The sequence below is a fragment of the Miscanthus floridulus genome, chromosome 8, assembly GCF_019320115.1.
Source record: "Miscanthus floridulus cultivar M001 chromosome 8, ASM1932011v1, whole genome shotgun sequence".
NCBI classification, from domain to species: Eukaryota; Viridiplantae; Streptophyta; class Magnoliopsida; order Poales; family Poaceae; genus Miscanthus; species Miscanthus floridulus.
Window position 1 is genome coordinate 158,432,288 of NC_089587.1, and position 22,504 is coordinate 158,454,791.

The 22,504-nt window shown below is 44.0% G+C and overlaps 1 protein-coding gene across 1 annotated transcript; it reads right to left on the minus strand.

The window, feature by feature from the left end:
- Nucleotides 1-12,766: 12,766 nt before the first annotated feature.
- LOC136470066 (RNA pseudouridine synthase 7-like) lies at nt 12,767-21,965 on the minus strand. Its single transcript, XM_066468035.1, has 11 exons — nt 21,567-21,965; nt 20,762-20,839; nt 20,360-20,460; nt 19,744-19,831; nt 18,965-19,043; nt 18,751-18,833; nt 17,175-17,240; nt 16,547-16,603; nt 15,996-16,118; nt 12,932-13,159; nt 12,767-12,772 (listed from the first exon to the last, which is right to left on the minus strand). Exons 1-11 carry the CDS (start codon nt 21,963-21,965, stop codon nt 12,767-12,769), a joined length of 1,308 nt encoding a protein of 435 aa, XP_066324132.1.
- Between the last annotated feature and the right edge of the window lie 539 nt (nt 21,966-22,504).

Sequence of the window (22,504 nt, forward strand, 5' to 3'; positions counted from 1 at the left end):
ACTCCTAGTTAAATTGGTCGGACACCTGCTCCTAATGATCGACAATAAGTTGGACAGCTCGGACAAGCTCAAGACTGGTGTTGCTCAATAGATACAAGGTGCTCGGGGACTAGCTGTGGGGGTATGTCCCCCGGTACCCACAAGACAAGACATGGGCCGCACCATCAGAGGTTTCCTAGCCCACAAGATCAAGACGCGCGACGCACGACACTGGTCGGCGTGCACCGCAAGGCTACAAGAAGATGTGATTTACTAGATATTGTAATACCAAATAGGATACTTTCCTCCTAACCCTACCCCTCCAGAGTATATAAGGAGGGGCAGGGGTCTCCTAGTTGACTTCCTGATATGGATCCTATGCTTAGCCTAAGGCAACCAATCTCTCATAATACAATCCACCAAAGACATAGGACATAGGGTATTACGTCAGGCTGACAGCCCAAACATGTCTAAATCATTATCTCTGTGTTCTGTGTCACCATCCGGTTCCCTCACACACACCTCCACTGATTCATCTACTACCATGGGCATACCCCTCGATAGACTACGGATGTATTTCATCGATATCTTCCCAGCATAGAAGCAAGCATCCGGGTTGCCAATGCTAGCAAGCCTGGCGATGAGATTGGCATGGTACTCATGGTTGTAGAACCGGTTCTAGGTCCCAAATTGTATCCCATGCAGCAGCACCCGCCGCAGTGGTATGCTCCATCCCACTACGGTGTCGCCGCACACCCTATGCATCTACGAACAGGTTGCCCATAGGCTGCCAAGATCTTTTATGGGATCCGCTGCAGCCGTAGCAATGTGGCTAGCAATCTCAATAGCCACATCCGTCGAGAGCTTCTCCATGGAACAAGGAAACACGCTATGGCAGCAAAAGATGGATCCTCAGCTCGGAGAGCGACGTCACGACAGAGCAGAGCTCAAGGGAGGGGGATCAGAGTGGAGCAAGGTGAGTTCCAAAAAACCCTCTTGGGATTTTATGAGCACTCCATTCTTGAAGGTTCCACGGCGCGGGGATGTCGAACGTCTTGGGGAAGTCAATGGTCATCCTCCGAACCTGTGCGAACCGCGTAAACCGTGTATGAAAATGCGACAAAAATTCAGAATGAAAGAATAGAAGAAAAAAGAAGACATGCAACTATTGAAGCACCAAAGTAGCCAATCCCTATGCAGTCCATTTCGGTCTTGTAACTTAGAATTTCTAGAGTAGCCCACTGGAAAATGCCAAAACATGGGTGGTTTTAATGTTTAAAAAAGGGTAGCTGCGTCTATAAACTAGGAAAAAAGGCAAAAAAATGTTGTCCCACATAGGGATCGAACCTGAGACCTGTTGGTCCACAACTATTTGTGAGTTCAAATAACTAGTGGATTAAAATATTTAAAAATGATCACTTCATCGTTCACCCTAAACCTGAGGGTACAGACTCTAGAACCCTTCACATATTGGTAACACTAGCTATATGTATGAGTAATATATCTGCATTTCTTTGCACCCGGAGCCAAAAAATGTGTCGCGGAATGCAAAAACCCAAGGATGAAATCCTATCCCCTAAAACCAAAATTAGAGTTTCTAAAGTGCCATGAAAACATGGCAATTGGGTCTCAACATTTGATACAGGTCATTGGACTGTTGCACTGTAGCACTTGATCCTCGACGTTGCACGTGATCTGGACAGCTTAGCCCAAAACAATGCGATTCGGTTCCTAAGGCACCGCTCCAACTCTCCCCATCATTTCACGATTAAAGCAGAGGGCCGCTCCCATTATTAAAACACCCAGTACCCATTTCTCCACCCGCACACGCTTGGCCTATTGAGAAACCCCATTCTCCTCACCCTCTACTGCAACTCCGCCACCCATGCCCTCCCCAATCCCCATCGCTTCACCATGTCAACCTCCCACTCCCGTTCTCGTCCGCCTCCCAACCATTCATGCTGGTCTCTGGCTCATCCATCACCCTCCCGCTCTCCCTGCTTGCAGCTTCTGTTGCCCTCCTGTGTGATTTATGGTGCTCCGGCATCTTCGGCACCATCGACCTCGCTGGCACCGACGGTCTCAACGCACTCCCGTTCACCCTCATCAGCACCAATGGTCACGGTGTGCTCCCATTCGCCCTCATCAGCACTGATGCCACCCTCCCATTCGCCCACACCGGCACCGCCCTCCCGTTCACCCTCGTCGGCGCGATCCCCCTCCCTGCAGTTGCCATTTCTGCACTCCCCGGACTATGCCAGCACTAACTCCAAGGATGATCTCCTTCATGGGTACATGACACCCATCATAAGGGGTCACCAGCTACTCATCATCAACATAGATGGGCAGTTGCGCTGCCCCATCTGCCCCCATCTGGTGAATCGGCAGTGGACCTAGGACGTGGCCAAAAACCACATCCTGGGGATCATGAACTCCAACGCCCAGGACGACAAGAAGAGGAGCCACCACCATGGCCTGGCGAGGAATAAGGGCTGGCTTCCTGTTGGTATTTATTAACGCACATAGATAAATCCACAAGCGCACGAATACCACTGTAACTTTCACCCGGAAGTATTCCAAGTATCAGTATCCATAGGGAAACGTGTGAGACTAACTACGGTCTGACTTAACTAGGGGTAGCAACAAGGTTAGGATAAATAGGAGCATAGAGAGGATAACTAAGGTTCTCTAGTTCTGACTTTAGTAAGCTATGTCTTCTACTATTCACCTAGGGATATTACTAGGGAAAGACACCAGTAGAGGATGCTTTCCTTCATAACTAGGGTCCTACTTGGCTTACAAATAGGGGGTGGACTAGAAAGGACTCAATGAATGTGTCACACTTGCTGTTCTAATGCTACTTCACGATCTACCACCGATCCTGGAATGTAGGGTGCATCCACGATTAACCCAAGTCTAAGCACCATGCTTACACTTACGATTAATACTTTACTCCCTCTAGGAAGAGAATAAAGCACTTAAAAGAGTCACGATCCTAATGAACAATATAAACAAGTTGCTTACTAGAATCAGAAGTTGATTACCAGAGAAATCTCATAGGCTAGCTCAAGTCAAACTTGGATCCACCAAGGTACAAGCTATAGAGAGAGCACCGACAGGCCGACACCACCTCCAAACTCTTCCCTCACTCTCTATCTCACTATTTCTATTTATAAGACTAGATTCTGTGGAGGACTAATCTTCTCTTGATAGCTGGCTCTGATTCTAATGAGGAGGATATGAATTAGGGTTTTAGGATGGCTCTCCGGAGGGGGGTATAGGACCGTATATATAGGCGGGTAGTGTCAATTCTAGACCCTCAGATCAAACTAACTTGAATAAACAGCGTAGATGCGATCTTTAAGGTGGTGGAGAACCAATATTCGAAGGAGGGGCTGCCAGGTGGGGACAGGAGACCGGTCAGCATGTAGGTAGGGCCAGTCGGCCCCACCCGATAGTGCCACAAGCTAGGTTTCGGTGGAGTGCCCTCTGGAGTCCTCTGGAACCTTCTGGTGCTATTTACGCCTGCGAATAATCATGATTTACTTTGACAAATAGGTCTACCTTGACGGTTTTTAGGATAAACCCTGCTGAAAACATAGATTCATCAAAACTCATGGAATTTATTAGTTTAAATCCCTAAACCTATGTTTGGTGATGGAATTAAGTATTATATGCAGGTTATGTTGACGGTTTATAATTAGTGTTAGTGACCGTCAACACTTCTGCTACCATGAATCTGGTCAGTAATGAGCGTGCCATTCATTCGTCGCCAGGAGTTCTATGTACCCGCTCGACTTGTGCCAATTCACATGGGATCTATATCTAGATTAGCAATCATGACTTCGATTAGTGGGATGACACTGATCTTATATTGTAAAGTCATGTAGAAGTAGGATGTAAGTTAGTATGAAAATGACTTCGAGCAGTGGGATGGCGCTGCTCTTATAATGTAATAGAAGTCATGTCATATTAGTGATATTAACTCTCCTAAAGTACTAGCTAGTACAATGTTTGAGTTGCCTGGTTCCTACATTAGAATGTAAATTTTGGCAACAAACCAATTAGGCAGTCGCAAATTTTGGCCACAACCAATATATTTCATAATGGCAATTTTGAGTATCAAGTATCAACCAATAATATTGATTTGGCAACCAAAATTAGATTTTCTAAAGTGCTTCGAAAACATGGCAATTGGGTCTTAGTATTTGATACGGTTGTCCCCCCCCCCCCAAATATGGCTAAGTGGAAAACATCATTTCTGCTAAGGTTCTGGCTAAGTGTCCGCTTCCATTTGTTTGTTCGCAGTCCACGGTGGGACCGACGGTGATGTTTGACGTAGCACCGCTATCCTACGGTTCCGACCGGCGGTGTAAATGAACCCGGTATATAAGTGGCGTGGTAAAAACTTTTCCCCAAATTTTCCATTCCCGCCCCACTTAGAATGGAGCCGCTCCCCGCTCGCCGTCGCCCTTCCCGTTGCTGCCGTTCCACCCGCTCTCCGCCATAAATCCGGTTCATAGCGCCGTTCGCCGGCTCCCCCACCCTACTCCACTGTTCGCTGGAGCCACTTCCCTCTCATTCGTCGCCCTGCCTTTCCGCCCGCTCTCCTCCATAAATCCAGTTCGCAGTCATAGTTCGCCAGCTCCCCCTACCCCTCTCCACCATTTGTCGGCTCCCCCAACCCCACTCCACCGTTCATCGACGGCAGTCGAGCCTGCTATCCGTTTTGCTGGCCATCCAATTCCATCTCTCCGGTTGCTGTTTCCCGCACATCTGAGGTAAACAAACTTTGGATTGGCCCTAGTCCCCTTTGAGTCTAACCTATCCTCCATCCTGTTGTAGAACAACAACTCTTTTTGCTCATTGTGTTTTCATTCCATTTAGGGTCAATAGTTAAAGATAACATTTTGTAGACCTCTATTTGGAAGTAGAACTATCATATGGGTAAATCCGTAGTAGCTTTTAGTTTTCATTCAGTACCTTTTAGAGAAAAGCTAACTGGCATTCGGTTGTTTTGGACATCCCTAACACGTGATTTTGTGACCATCAGATATTATCGGCATTTGTTCTTTGAGCTTCCGATCCATTACATCTGTTTGCATCTGCGTTTTGTTATGTTCTATCTCTCATATTTGTGAACAATTTGGCATATATTTCTCTGAGATCTGCAATCCATAGAAATAATTTGTAATTTTTCTCTGAACAATTTGGCATTTCATTCTCTAAGATCTGCAATCCATAGAAATAACTTGTAATTTTTTCTGAACAATTTGGCATATATCTCTTTGAGATCTGCAGTCCATAGAATAGAAGTTGTGTTATCCCCAAATTACATCACTGTGTCTAATAATATATGTGAAGAATTCTTTGTAAATATAGTAATAAGGCATTATAAATATGTAAAAAGACATTGTAAATGCAACCGAGTACCAGGCATGGCCAGAACTACTTTGTTTGCTCATATTTTATTGAGTTCACAGCATTAATATGTACTCATCTGGAGCTTGAGCGTGCATCTGGTGTTGAACAAGACTTGCTTTATTTGTACAGGTCCAAAACGGCTTGTACAACACCTTCATCGCAAGGTTCGTCATCACCTATGAAGTTCTTAGTTTGGTTATGTGTACACATATTTTGAATGTTCTCGGTGGGAGCTTGCTAGTTAGCATCAAGTCATTTTTCGCTATGTTTTGACTTTTGAATTGAATGGCTTGACAACATTGTGTTCTTTTAGGACTTTTACAAGGGTGGCAGTAGTATATGCACAGCTCGTTTTAAAAAATCCCATCAAGGGTGAACCCCTCCTGTTTTACGTAGAAAAAAAAAGCAAGGCTCATTGCTCATGAAGTACCAGTGCCTGAGGGTGTCTTCCCGCCGTCCCCTTCATCGTACGTTGATCTTATAGGAATCGACGGGGTAATCCATCTACGTATTTCCGTAACTGAGACAATTACTCTATCATATATAGTACAATCTTAAAGCCTGAGTATTTGATCTATATGTGCAGGAGCAAGTTCCCACCAAGAGTAACACAACCACAGAAGATAGCCCTGCTAGGCACTGGGGTAATCACCGAGTTGGATCTGGCCAAAGAACCTATGGAGCCATCCCCTTCATGGTACCTCGACCTTGGGGGAATCGGCGAGGTAATCCATCTGTGTATAGCCGTAGCTAATTCAATTACTCTATTATATGTAGAATAATCTTACAGCCGTGAGTATTTGATCAATATGTGTAGGAGCAAGCTCCCACCGAGAGTAAGACAACCACATCAGATAGACCTCCTAGGCGCCAGGCTAGGCGAGGGTAGAGCAAGTTGCGCACCAGTAAACAATTTATCATCGAGTTGGATCAGGCTAGAGAACCTGTGGTGCCATTTGGTGTCATGGGGCCTTACAATATGGTCATCAGGATGTTAGTGAAGGACAACATGCATACCCATCAAGTATAGGTACTGGAAATAAAAGGGCAGCGAATGGGCGGTTCCATCTAGTATGAAGAATCTTTGTTGGGAGAGGCTGAAGGACCTGTTTGTTTTTCCTGATGGGTTTGATGAAGAGGTGGTCAAGGATCGGGCATTCTTTATCATGGGCAACTCATTCAAGTATTTTAGGTACTACCTGACCTCCCAATATATGTAAGGAAGGGCATCAAGCCAGAATGGATAGAATACCCACATCAGCAAGAGTATTGGAGTGATTTCATGAGTGGGAAGCAATTGAATGAGGCTGAAGGAACAAAGTGAGGCAAATACGATGGCGGGCTAGCGGCGAGCTTTTTTGTGTTTTTATTTGGTTTTGAGAGGTGGACAAATGTCCCCGACTCTGCTGTTGCCATTATCAACGATGACGATTGACTAGAAGTAGTGGGAGAGTCGTCTGCCTTCAGAAACCTGATTTGCGTGTCCCCTGTTAATGCAGTAGAGGCCTCTAATTGGTAATATTAAATATTATGTATTAGAAATTCAGAAGTGCACACACATTATATTCGGAAATTGGGAAGAAGTAATTAAGGTGCATGTGTAGTCTGCTCGAAGGAGATTAGGGGAACCTTCAACCTCTGCGAAGAAAAGCGCTTGAGCAATGAGCAGTGAGCACGACGGTGATGTACTTGACGTCAAGCTAAATTAATTAGGATTCGGAACTCGGAAGGGGTTTTGCAGTCCAATCTTTTCTGCATGCATGCACAGCGAAGGCTCCCGATCTCCATGCGAATGCACTTTCCATGCAGGCCGTCGGATCGAAAAGTCGCCTCGCGCATGAGAAAAAAGCAGGCTTGTGAGTTGTGAGTGGGTAACATGAGACCTGTACGAGCACCGTGCCAAGTTAATTGCACTGCGTCGCAGTAAGCAAAGGGCGGAGCACCCAGCCGAGGAGAGGATCAGATGGACGACGACGTGCGTCCGGGCAGTGCATGCATGCAGGTGATCTGATGCGTCCCTCACGAGCTTTCCCATGGGCGGCGATACGTATCTTCCACGGATTTTCCTTTTCTCACTTGTTTTATTTATATTTTTTTTTTGTACTTGCTTCACTCTTTGCGTGCTCGCTTTGTGTTTTCTAGGGCACTTTTATTTTCTATATGCATGTCCCAATAAATAGTACCACTTTCGTCTTATTTAGTAAATATTGTCCAATCGTGGACCAACTAGGCTCAAAAGATTCATCTCGTGATTTTCAACTAAACTGTGTAATTAGTTATTTTTTTTACCTACATTTAATACTCCATACAAGCGACTAAAAATTAATGTGATGGAGAGAGAGTGAAAAAACTTAGAATTTTGATGACATCTAAACAAGGCCCGAGTGCTTTTGCCTCGACACAAATGCATGGGTAGTACTAAAGCTGCCTGGTCTCATGCACCTCGTTACTCTCAGGTGAATCATGTCCAAATCCGGGTTAAGAACTTAAGATCACAGCAACGACCTCTCGAGATGACTTTTTTACTATCGATTTAGTACTAGAGGCTCTTGCATTTATAGTCGTTTTTTTAGATGATTTATATATAGTCGTTTTTTTTTATTGTGTGTGGGGTTGCGGAATGGGTACGGGCACTATAAAAGGATTATTTTAGGGGGCGGATTCTCTAGACCAATATTTTTAGAAGCCCTTAAGGAGGCAGATTCTTTTTGCAGTTAGGCTCTTGAGGCCATGCCCCTCCATCAATATTCACTTCATATTTACCTTCCCCGACCTTGCATGGCACGGCCACGGACCTATATTTACCCTGGTTAATTTAGTATACTCTCCGATTCAAACATAACTCCAATTAGGACAGGGGTCCTAGTCTCCAACGTGACACTTTGACTGATAATTTTGTAAAATAGTGACAATTATACAATGTGAAAATATTTTCAACATAAATTTAGTAAAATCAAAGCATGAGTTGTAAATCTCTGTAACTTTTCATATACTAATGGACCAAGTTAGAAAAAAAAAGTTTGACATAATCATAAAATAAACTACTTACATTTGGAATCGAGGTTGTAAATTTTTGTAGCCCTTTCATATTTCTTTTCTATTTTATCGCTTGTTTAAAGCTTCTAAACTTGTCCTTTCACTTTTTATTTTATTATTACTAGTTTATTTGAAGCTTCTAAAACTTTTTAGTTCCTTATAATACCAATCAACCTCTAAGGTTTTTTCCTGAAACTTTTAGATATGTTTGGATATTTTCTAGGGAAAAGTCTGTTTTTAGGCTGTCGAACTACCACTCTAGTCCGTGATTGACTACTCAACTCCAAAACCAGGAATCTTTGACCGCTTAACTTTGAAAGCTGGGCATAAATGGCCATGCCACCCCTTTGACCTGGTTTTGACTACCACATAGGACGTCCATGCCCAATCAACATGTTGACTCAGCCAGGGCCCACATGTCAGGTTCCCCTCCCCCTTATCCTCTCCCTCACACCTCACGGACCAAAACGTCCGCGCGCTGGAGAGATTGTGTTAGGATTTGGAGTGGAGCACCCAAAGCGGGCTGTCATGCCTCTTCCTAGAGCTTGAGCAACCCCGCTCATCTACACCACGCCATGGCCGGATACATGGCCAAACGAGCCGCACAGGCACGGCACGGCACTGGCATGGCATGGCAGGGCACGGCACGATGGGGCACGGCGGCGCTATCGTGCCGTGCCGCGTAGTGCTGCCGTGCCGGCATCCCGGCCCAGGCACGGCACTACAGGTTATTAGCCGTGTCGTGTCGTGCTGCTAGGCACGGCAGCCTGCGCATGCCCGTGTCGGCCTGTAGACGCCGCCGTCGCACGAGGTCGCTGCAGCCACATCGCCGCCGCCGTCGTGGATGCGTCGCGCGCCGCCGGCATGTGGATGCACCGCCAGCCACGCGCCGCCGCCGTGGGGATGCGCCGCCAGCCGCGCGACCGCTGCCGTGGGGAGAGTATGCGCATGCCGCCGCGCGGGCGCTGGGGCCTGAGGGCGCTGGGAGAGTGGGAGATCGGTACAGGGAGAGACAGGGAGCGGCGCAGTGAGAGATCGAGAGAGATGGAGGCTGAGGAGCTAGGGTTTAGAAGGGTGTGACGTTTATATATATGGCTCAAAATGCATCCAACGGTTAGCATCTATCCTCAGAGCATCTAACGGTGGAAATAATCGGGCCGGCGTCATGCCAACCCATTAACCGTGCCGTGCCCGGGCCAGCACTGCGGGCCAAAGTTGCGGCCCAGGCACGACACTATCACCAGGCCGTGTCAGGCACGGGCACGATAGGCCTCGGGCCGAGCCGTGCTCGGGCCATGCTTTATCGTGACGTGCTAGTGCTGGCCCATCGGGCCTGGGCCGTTTGGCCAAGTATACATGGCCGTGGCGCATCCTCCTCTCCCATCCCGTACAGGTAGGGCCCAACGAAGTATGAGCCTACGATGATGTGCTAATGCGACGTGAAGGTGGCATTGGATCTCAGGGAGCGAAGGGAACCCGAGCTGACGCTACTTCATGTGCCTGTGCGGAAGGGTGAGTCATTTTCGCACCGGATTTCATTGGATGTGTTGGATTTTGCATTGGGTTCTCAAATCCATTGCTCTTCTAGCTCTTCTTTCTTGGAATCAAGTGTGTAAGGAAAATGGCACCTTGCATGGGCCGTTAAGTGATTCTAGTGTTTGAGTGACAATATGACTATTTGGACTAATAATATTTGCTAGTATACAAGGTATAGTTTAAATGGATGCAAGGTTGGCTTGGACTTAGACAACGATGGGACCAAAGTGATGAAATGTAACACCCCGGTCTATTAGTAGCCTGTACTAGTCGTGAAGTTGGCCCTAGGCCATGTGGCACGTGAGGAGTTATAGCTGGTGGGTTTAGTATCACCTAGAAAGTTTAGGAGAGTGAGGGCCAGCTTATAATCCATGTCGTTCCAAACGTAGTATCCCTGGGCTAACCCTTTTACATGAAGCGAGAATGAAAGCGTAAGAGAAGTGCTACGCGTATGCAGGCTAGTTCCACCTGCGGAGCTGGACTATATAAACAGATTTGTACGGGAGGTGTTACATCAACACCACAAGCAAGACAATAGAAGCTGCTATATGAAGACCTTAGAAGACCTACAAGAAGTCCAACAGACACCATGAAGATCAACACTACTACATAAATGGTTATCCCAGCACCCTTATCACAATCGTTTATTAAATAACAGACGGCGAAATTGTTTCACCCGCCAGTTCCAAGGCCAATAAGGCAATAAGGCAATAAGGCAAAGGGGCCATTCGAACCAAAGGTGAAAGCCGGTTAATCATAATAGCCGGCGGTGATAATCAGGGTTCGTATTGCTTCTGCATTATAAGTTGATCTAGCGGCAAGAGTAGTTATCACCGTCGGCCCTAAAAGGTCGCACATGGTATTGTACTGAACCGGCTATCAAAAGTTGTGACTATAAAGTGCTCCAACTTCTAACACCCTTTCATCACCATTAGTTCTGCTAGTAAGCCAAAGCAGAAGCTCACCCAATGCTCTACATATTGACGACATCTGAAGCTCACCCAATGCTCTACATATTGACAGACATCTGCCTTCTGAAACCACCACTCTTAATTTCCTCCACCCCCTTCCTTTAACTTTAACCATGACACAAGCTACCCACAACGACTCCTCATATTTCTAATACTCCCTCTTTTTTAAATGGTAAGCTGTTCCGGCTTTTCAAGCTAACTTTTATGACGTGTTCGACATAGGCCCTATTCACTTGTCTTATAATCCGTACTTTTCAGCTTGCTTTTTCAGCCGAAACAGTGTTTTCTCTCTCATAACAAATCAACCAGAATAGTGTTTCGGCTTGTTTTTTCAGTGAAGCAAACGAGGGCTATAGTATATATATCTAGATACATAGTAAAAGCTATGTAACTAGAAAAAATAGAACGACTTACAAGCATAACCCTGAGTGAATGTTTTTATTTAAAAGTAAAGACCAACTGCGGTCCTCAAACCTGTTCAATTATGTCATCCCAATCCTTATACTCACAAATTACCTATTTAGGTCCTTAAACTTGTTCGCCCCTATCATCCCGATTCCTAAACTTGCAAATCACCTATTCAAATTCTAGATCTATGTTTAGGTCTTAAAGCCAAGCACGAATAGAGATTGAGTACCAAAATAGGCGATTAGCGAGTTGCCAAACGGGCGAGTCCGCTATTTAGGAACCGAGATAACATGGCCGAATAAGTTTGAGGATTTAAAGCGGGTGATTTATACCCGAGATAACACGAACATACAAGTTTAAGGATCTAAACGGACGATTTACGAATTTAAGACTGGGATGAGACAACTCTTTTTTTTAATATGTCATGAACGGTTATTTCACATTCATTTTTATAATTTTACTTGAACTAATACTTCAACATATATGTGCTGTGAACAAATATTGTGAAAGAGGGGTGTAAGTTTTCTGCTTCAGATTTTTTTATTTCGGCACCTAGCTCGGGCAGCAGTTAGCTTGAAAACGATTAGATTTTCGAGACCCTTTTTTTTATGATTGCCACCATGCAGTGTTATGTTCCATGTTACTCCCTCCATTTTAAATTATAAGATATTTTGACTTTTCTAGATTTATACTAGCTTTTAGTATGCACTTAGATAGTGCATGTCTAAAACTCTAAATACATAGCAAAAACAATGCATATATAAAAGTCAAAACGTGTATAGTTTGGAACAGAGGGAATTCTGTCTACTCTAGTAATAATGTAATATGCATGCAAGAAGCCAAGGACCCACCCTGTCGGACTCATCTGTTTTGGCTGTAGCTTAGACTCTGCAATTGTCTTCACCTCTGCTGCTAGCAAATACATCCTGCAGCTTGGTCACATGCAAGTTCAGAACTTCCAACGTCTGTTCTGTCTGTGGTATCACTTCACTCACACAATGGTATTTAAATTCCAATATATATTTTTTCAAAGCAGGGACGTCACAACACAGGAACGCCCGTAGACATGGAACCAATCAAAGGAGGGAGCGCTAATGTATGTTGAATTTTAAGGAGTGGATTAAGGTCTGAACCGTGGGATTGGCTGAATGAGAAGCCCGGGAGGAAAACCGGACTTAGTGTGTTTGATTTTGAATGAAAACCTCGGAACCCCGAATCATAGGGCACGCCAAAACAATACTATTCGATTGTTCAGTTTGATGGGCTTACAACTCACCATGAACTACATCATGACTTCATCTTCTTTGTTGACACAGCTACCAAGGAACGCCCAGTCAGGATAAGGGCATTCGTAGCTCCAATCAGGACCAGTGTACCGCACACAATGCAACCATAGTCCTTCCTCATCTCCATCATAACTGCCCAACAGAAAAGCATTTCAACAAAGAATACACAATCTAACATCCTACCATAAAGCACTTCTTGGAAAAATTTGTTCTCTAATCAAACTCTTTATTGGCAACCCTAAACATCAAGTACTAACAAAAAAAAATTGTTAAGCAACAGTAAGCACTCACCCATGCTGGTGCAAGATTTGGACAGTTTGTGCACATGGGGTCGATATCAAACTCCACATCTGTTTCTGCATCTTTGCTGCCATGATCAACAGCACTATTGTCTGGATCTGATGGTGCAATTTCTTTACTGGCACTTGTTCCTTTTGTTGATCGTGGACAAAAGTTCCCCGATAGGTACAGCTCATCATTAGCTATTGGATAACTAGCGTGCTTTAGATGCACCCTTATCTACATTTCAAACATATCAGGGCATTATGCAAACGATACAAATATATCAGCATATATAGTTACATGCAAAGCATAAGAAAACACAATTTTAAAGAAAAAAGAATTCAGTAGCCAGATTACAGCCTGTTCGGCAGGTCGTAAACGATCGTATATGATCGTGGATTATAAGGCTGGAACAGTATTTTTCTCTCACACCAAACTAGCTAAATCAGCCAGCACTTAAATAATCCACGATCCAGCCCAGCCAGCCGAACAGGCTGTTAGTACCAAGACCATCATGGCATCATCCCTTGCAAAAAGAAAAGGACAAAAAAAGGCAAACTGGTGCACGTCAGTGAATTAAGCAATACTGCAATACATTGGGCATGAAGCTATAGCTTAAATGAGGACTATGAGTCAACACGATAGGAGCCATTTCATGGTTCTACAGTTCTAGTGCCTATAACAATGAGGCTTTTACCTGTATGCCATTATAAAATATTGCAATTGCCTACAAGCCACTAAAAAGTTCGAGCGGTCATAGGTGCCACTGCTCGAAACTTTTTTGTCGTACACGTCATTCCGTCGACATCTGCTACTAACGGTGTCAAATGGAGCTACGAAAAGTCATAAATTGCCCTCTGGCTAGAGTACCTTGCTGAAAGTTGTGCATTTTCCTCCCGTGCCACTCCCTAGTCCTGTGGCTTTGGCATTCGTCTGATAGTGTCAACTTGGGGCTTAATTAGCCTGCTAATATGAAGCGCAAATGACCCTGACCCCTTAATAAAAGTCGTAGAGCTTAGGGGGAATGACAACTTTGTTGCAGCGGCCCTAGACCGAATCAAAGTGAAATATGCCGCAAATGAGATTCCAAGATGCCTACTCGGGCGTCTGACCCAAAGGATTATCCATATACAGCATAGAAGATCACCAAATAGCAGACAGGATTTGGATACCCAGGTTCACTCACAAGTACAGTAAAGCCTACTATGCTTTTACAAACCAAGCAAGTTTTGCTTTATATTAGCAATTTTATAGCACCACAAGGACCGATGTCCTCGGTACTGCTTTGCGAATCAGAATCAATCCTTTTTTTCTGAGGATCCTCTCACTGCAGATTAGCCTGCAGGAGGCCATCTCTTATCTGCACCGCTACATACTTGACAGCTCCAGGACCATGGGGGATGAACACTGAAGAGGGCTTGGAGGAGGCCATGTCCATGATGTCCTTGGCTGTGGTGCCTGGAACCTTCTTTGAGAAGGCGAGCACACTGTCCCTCAGCCCGTCCACAATGGCCTGACGCTGCCTTGCAATACCCACGCCAGCCAGGCACTTGGATTCCGCCTCTCCTTCGGCTTTCTTGATCTGGAGTATCTTCTCAGCCGCAGCGCCAAACCAGCCCCGCTGTCGCGTCCGCCGCGTTGTCCTCCACGCACAGCGCTAGCTCGCCGAGCTGGGTGGCGTCAGGGGCCAACGAACGCCGCCGCCGGCCGCAGCCAGTACACCACCGAGAGCTCGCTCCTCCAAGCCTCCTCCACCCTAACTAGCTGATTCCTCGCCTTCCCCATCTCCCCGCGCGTGCGCCGCTCTCCGTTCCTGTTCGCCACCGACGCCGGAACACCCCGGTCGTCGCAGCGCGAGCTGAGGCCCCTCGGGTGCGGCCTACTACCGCGCCGCGCAGCGGCCTCGCCCCCACGACCGCTGGCCGCCACCGGCCGGGATTTGGCAAGCCGAGCCCGATCCCCTGCCGCTGCGTCTATTGAAGAAGGACACGCCTGCAATAGAAACGATGGCATGAGCAAGCAGGGCACGACTCAAGCAGGCGGCGGCGGCTCCAGCAGACGACGACCAGAGCGAGCAGGGCCGCAGGCACGAGAAAGCGACGGCGGGGCAGCGGCGTGGCCTGGCGAGAAGCAGTCGGCGGAGGGCGGCACGGGAGGAGGCGGTCGGGGTGGGCTAGCACGGGGCAGGGACGTGGCCCCGCCGGGCGATGGATGGCGCGAGAGGATGCTACGGGCGGCTAGGTGGATCGGGTGAAGGAGAAGAGGAAGGACAGGATAAGGTACGGAGGGAGAGGGGCATTTTGAACATCTTTACTGACTGGGCCCACATGTCAGGGTAGCTAAACGATGACAATTGGACAGAAGATGGACGGAATGGCGTGGGTGACAAAAAAGTTTCGGTCAGTGGCACATATGACCGCACAAACTTTTTAGTGGCTTGCAGGTAATTACAATCTTTTATAATGGTATACAGGTAAATGCCTCTATAACAATTGGTAGAAAATGGATGAAGGCTTGTGTTTTAGATAGTATGTGAAAACTATGCATTATTCATGTTTTACTGGAAGGGTAAATATGTCTACAATGACTAGTGATAGGCAATACCAAGTTCCCAAGATATAGCCTTTACGATTGAGAAAATAAGCATTTGTGCATGATTGTTGGAGCTGGGAGCATGAATAAAAAATACTTCACATGGTTTTAACAATTCAAACTTGGGAATTCCTTCTCAAAATGCAACTCTGGTGCCGCAATGGGACCATCCCTATCCCTGAACTATGATGAACTGTTCCAAAATCCACCAAAAGGACACAAATCCATGATATATGCATATTTATTTCATCTGTACTGTAGAGGCAAGTTGCATATCTGCATACTGATTTGACCATGAAATTTAATATGTGTGGACTGGGGACACAGGTCATGCACCATATCTATTAATTTCTTAAACTATTAATTTATTAAATCTAGACTGAGTGGCAAGTTATCATGTTGTTTGTTGTTCCACTGTAAAATGCATCTGACCACTAGTATACTCAAATGCATTGCAATGAACACAATTCAGAGAAAATACCTGGTGAGTTCGACCAGTCACAGGTTTGCACAAGACAATACTGTGTGTCCCATCAGTGCAAATCCTTTGAAACCTGGTGAGTGCTTGTTTTCCATTTGGTTCTTCACCAGCACCACCACTAATCTGAATTTCAGAAATTGTACTCAGATTCGTGCTTCAGAACAGTATTTCTTTAGCTAAGTGCACACATAGTTCTATCAAATCTTGCATGTGGTTTGCATAAGTAAATAGTGGTATGTTGTTTGACCTGCTATTTGGGAAAAACAAAAGAAAATGATATCTCTACAGGGATAATATGAAATTTCTTTCTTATTTTATATTCCTGACTTAGAACATACAAGGTTTTAATGAAGTAACATTAAATATGGTACAAATTATCTGATAAATTATAGACATTGTTAACATCTACAAAGCAATCTGTACCAGCCTAGAATTGCACTGACAGCAATATGCTTTGTTTGAAAGGAGGGAGGGAAAGAGAGATTCAGCAATTGCTCCAACATATTGCCAAACAAAAACATGCACAACAAGATTATTAATTGCTTACAGACCTCCACGGTACTCCTTCCATCCCGTGCATTGAAATTTACATTGGCATCAACAGTTTGCTGAAAAGAAACTCGTTCAGATAGATATACATTAGCGCTTATGTATGCGAAACAAATATATTTGAAATGCTTAGAACACTGGCAAGAACTTTCCAGCAATCTATTATGGTTCTCAAAGCAGATTCTTTTTACAAAGTTCCTAAAGAAGATTCAGTGACGGTATCAAACATGCCTCTAATTGTCAATTAGGCGTGCAGGTGGTTCCTAGTCAGGCTAAGTGGATGCCTTTCAAATCAGTGTGTCCAAGTCCGAACCATCAGTAGTTCTAGTTAGTTGCATGTGCATGCCCACACATAGGCGTCACCTTGAACTTTTTTTTTTGGCTGGATCATACAGTAATTTAATACAAAATATACAGCTCGTAAACTTAGTTGGATCTCAATGTTTTTCAGAAAAAAGAAACCTTATGCAACATAAGACAACTTGGCATCTAAGACGTAGGGCATAAGTAGAAAGTAAATTAAAGTAAAGATCTGACATGTTACAGATTTCCTGTACTATTTATTTTCACAACAGAATAGCTATTTATCCTTTGGGCCGGAGAAATATCGGCATTACATAAACGGTATACCTCACCATCAGGAAAAACCCCAACAACCTTGGCCACATATTCTTTTTGCAGCAGACCAGCTTCAATCTGCGATAACAGTGCTTAAATTAGAAAAATGTGTAATGTGTAAAAGGATAAAATACGTCAACAAGCAAATCATAAGATGAATGCAGACAGACAGTGTCATGTGGAGCTGCATTTAGGAACATCATCGCATGAAGAATACCACAACAGCTCCTTAGGCAATATGCTCCTTCAGCGCTATTTGCTTTTCTTTCTAGCTGGCTTCATCGTTAGGCTCAGGTTTGGTTTGTTTATATAAGAACCTGATTTGTTAGTGAGTTGGTTAGCTTAAATGTATTGTAACAGGGCACTCTCTATATCAGGAGCCCTTAATTTAGGAGATCAAGCCAGAACATTCAATTTGTTTCAATCTCTTATCTGTTGTTCCTAGTTCTAGGGTGGTTAACAAAATCATTGCTATGTATCTTCGTTGTATGATTGGGGATCGGACACGAAACTGGGTGTGCTGGGTGCCATGGGAGGAACTCTTCTACAACACTTCATACCACATGGTGCTACAAGAGATCCATTCCCACTTGTCTACAGTCACGACCCAGCATCAATCCATTCTTATGAACTAGGTTATGTTCAGGTTGAGGCTGTGGCTCAATCCCTAGAGGACCACGACAAATTCCTGGCACATGTGCATCACCACCTGTAGCAGGCTCAGCAAATCAACAAGAACTACGACCGTGTTCATCTGTTCATCACAACGTGGAGTTTGTTGTTTAGAGACTAGGTCAGATTGCGCTTATGTTACCTGTCAGGCTGTCAGCCTGTCACCACACCTCGGCTTCAATGATCAACTCCACCAAGAAGCTGTGACCACGCTTCTTTGTGACATACAAGATCATAGCCCAAGTGAAGTCGGTGGCATGTCGCTTGGAGAGTTCGCTAGGGGCACACATCCATGACATGTTCCATGTGAGCCGTCAAGAAGTTCTTCTGTCTGCCTCCAGCTACTCCTGCTGCTACTGCTGCCTCTACACTATGTTGTTATCATCCCAGTGCTATTGTGCTAGAACACGGTCAAGCGCATCTCTGACAGTGTTCACCAGCTCTTGGTCAAGCGGACTGGACAGCCAGCTTCTGCAGTATCCTCGGTGAACCTCGACCTACTGTGATGGCCCCTAAATGATAGGCTCCATCAGCATCACTTGCTTTGCTTTCAAGTTAGCTCAGTTTGGTTGTCAGGCTCAGGTATGGTTTGTTTATACAAGAAATGAGAAATCAGTTGTTTAGCAAGTCAGTTAGCTTGAATGGATTGTAATTGGCGCCCTCTACGTGAGTGCCTTGTGCCCTTGTCTGAGAGATCAAGAAAGAAACATTTAATCTCTTCAATCTATTATCTAGCATTCCTAGCTCCAGGGTGGCTAAGTGAACAACCTCACCTTCCCATCGAGCTGTTCCCAATTTCCCATTCACTGCAACCGGCTCTATTCCATACAGTGGACACAATCACATGCTAGAGTGCAGACACACATAATAAGCAATATGATAAAAAGGAGAATACTGACATGGTCTCTAATATTACCTGTTGCCGGAAACATTCAGCTCTGTAGGCATTTTTTGCAAATATAAGGAGGCCTGAAACCAAACGATCTAACCGATGCACTGCTGCAAAAATAAAATGGTAGTCAAGGAATTCTAACATTCCCGTTCAAAAAAAGGAATTCTAACATCTATGATGAATGGTAGAAATCATAAGAAAAAGACAAAAAAATCAGATAATTAAAGCAAAAGGATACGAAATAGGGGTGTTAACCCATGCTCAGCCTGGAGAATCCCAACTACAGTATTCTTGCGGTATTGGCCACATGGATGAACCTACAAAATGGGAACCACTAGATTTATGTATATAACGTTCTGACTTCAACCAAACATACACTAATTAGCAATTAAGTATTTCTGTAGGTACTAAACCTAGCTCAGTTAGCAGAAGGCATGTGTGTACACACCACCTAAGTTCATGTCCTCTTTGGTTAGCATTTGGGAGGCTATTTTCATCAGAGAATAATGATACTGATTCCACCTAGGAATTCTAGTTTTCCCGTAGTAACTTCTAAAATCAAGATTTGATTTCATGTTCAAACAAACTTAATTTACTTTCATCCAGGAGAATCCTTCATGATTACTTGATAACTCAGGCATCATCAGATCATATAACAAATTACTAGAAAAAAAATCTAAGATTCTACCAGTAAAATGGCCAAAAAAAGCCCCATCAGATACAACTTTAAGAGTACTGTATTCACTATTTACTAGCACATATAATTTGTGTTGCTACAAAACCTAATGCATTTTAGTTCAGGTGACATATTTAATAAACATGTGACATGTTGACAAATACACTTGATTAGTAACAATAACAATAAGTAATGCAGGAAATTCTCTAGACTTAAAAAGGAAACAATTTGAAGAACATAGGATTGTCGTAATAATAAGACCAGATCTATAAATATTTTATACATCATGTAGTATGCTAGTATAACAACTTTCATGTACATTATTATGAATATAAACTTACTGGAACAGAAGCTGGTTTGCAAATAGTTACGACATCAACTTCATTCTGAAGTATTGAAATATCACCCGCCAAGACAGGTGGCTCATGCCTGGAAGAAAAAATCACCTTTAGAAAAGCCTTGAACTAAAAAATTGTAAATGAGAAAAAGACATGCGAATTATTTTTGTTAAATCAGAACACAGAGTCTAGGTTCCTGCTTTCCTGGCATGCCATAGTAAGCATCTGGTTGACTAGAGAACTACATGAAGGTAAAATGCCACACAAAGTTAAACTAAATGGCATCTACTTAAAAGTCAAGGAATCAACAACAGTTCATCAGTACAACTAACATTTTATTTATATTATGGTTTATTAGCTAAAAATAATCCCAATAGAAAGAGTAAACTGAGACATTAACCAAAACATCTGTTAGTTACCTGTCAATTCACTTGCCATTTTTATGATATATAAGCATGTAAAGGATAATGTATCTGCAGTAAATTGTAAACAGTTATGCTGCTCCTAATCTTTGGAACATTTGTTTGTATGAAGCAATCTATGTTGAATTTATGAAGCGAAATTATCGAACATTTGTTTAGTGGGGGTAATAATTTCAAAATTGATCGAAGTGACTGACCTGTGCAAGAAGTGGCTTATCTTTTGTGATGATTTCACGATATAGTCTGTGTGAACCATTTGCCCATCAACCTGAAGCCTCCCGCACTTTACTGCATGAACCTAGCAATTTCACCTTTCACTTAGATGCAGCGATGCAAATGTTACTGTAGTTATATGAATAAAACATAGATCAAAATCTGAAGCACAAGGTTTAAATCATGAAAGGAAGATGCATGGTTCAAGATGATGGGATTCAAGAAACAACAGAAACTCCATTCAGTAGCAAGCCTCTTATGGACATATCTCTAGTTCTCTACAAGTAGGACTGGAGGGCAGACAATGATATAATATAACCATAATGACGTGTGATGAAAAGAAACAGTATGGTACATGAAATTCGAAGGAAATAATGGCATCATACATAGTAATCGCGGGAGCGCCCTTTGAACTCATCAGTGAAGAGGTCAACAATGGTCTTTCCAGCCCATCTGTTCTTCACCTGCAGACCAAATGAGCAATGAACAAGAAATTTTACAAAATGCTTAGATCCACGGAGAATGTAATGCATCTTCTTATCCATAGTTGAGCAAAGCAAACCAAACTGAACCAGCATTCCATAAGAACAGAAACAGAAACAAGCCCTGATACTAGTCGAAGGATGAACTATCTGGCATGGCACAGCAAGGTAACAGTGAACAGAGAGGATTTACCCTCATGTGACAGGTTACTCTCTTTCCGGAAATCTTTCCGACCTTTTTTGGGATTAAATTCCTATTTCTTGGAGCTTTGTCTTTTTTCCTCGATCAATGCAAAAGTCTTTTTCAGGAGCTAAAACCACTTTGGTTGTGTTCCTCATTCTTCCATCTATCCCTAGGAATTTTTCTAGTATTTTTCGGAGCTCGGAGATATTTTTCGGAGCCTAAATAGTAATTCCCGATTTTCTGTAATTATTTTAATTCTGAAAATCAATTATTTCCTAAAATATCTCGGATTTCCAAAATCTCCAAACCCTGCGTGTATATATATGTCGGCATAGCCCTTGACGCGGAGGATTCCAGAAGTATAGCTCGTTTTTCGAGCCGCCACTCGTAGCCCCGCATATCGGACGCCGAAGTTCGGAAAAGCTAGATTTCCTGCGAACTCTTCGGGGAGTTTTTTTCGGCGAAACCATCGCGTTCCGGTGTCGACCACCACCACCACGAGGTAGATCTCATCGTTCTCTACACCGTCTTGCCATCCTTTTCGCGAATCCGTGCACGTTCATCGTTTCCATAACCTCTCTTTTTCTTCTCCGGTGAGGAACCACCATGGCTGATGGAGCTTCTTCGTTCTTCGTCGTCCGGCGCTGCAGCATCATCTCCTGCACCACCACCGCACAGACCCCGCACCCCATCCCTGGCCTGTGGCCCTACGCTGCCCGATCCCGCGCCCCTGCTCATGAGCGTGCAGGACGTCGCCGACGCTGCCTGTGCTCGCTCCGGCCGGCCAACAGCAGCAGCCACCGCCACTGCTGCTTGGGCGAGGCTCGCGTACGTGGATGCCAGCCCCCGCGGCCGAGGCCCTTGCCCTCTCTGCCGGACATCACCGATCCCATCCACAAGCAGCAGGCCAGCTTCCATGTCCATGTTCTGTACGTACGGATGGAGACGAAGAAGATGCAATCATTTACGATTTTGCCATCCAGTTGTTAATCTCCGCCGTTTAATCGTTTTAGCTCTATTTCCGTTCGTTCCAGTTGCGTTAGTTTCGTGTCGTCGAGATCTACGTAGTAGTGATATTAGTTTTCATATCACATGTTTTTAGTATATAATTAAATAATTAATTTAATTAGTCTATACACAGCTAGTTTTGTAATTAGAAAAAAAATAATGTAAGTAAACTTCGGTCTTTCATAAGCAAATGTTAATTGGATTAATGTTAACTTATATATTTCAAATTGTAATATACTTAAATTAAACACGTTCCATGTACAAAATTCGTGTTAGAGGCTCACATGCTTTTCTCTTTTAAGTTGTTAAAGTTTGAATGGATTAAATAATACACATATGTTTACAATTAAAATATGATTAGTTTACCTCATCTTTCTAAATTAGATATATAATTTGACTAATCTGAACTAGTAGTTTCAAATGATTTTGGTTACTTAAAATAATACGAGCATGCA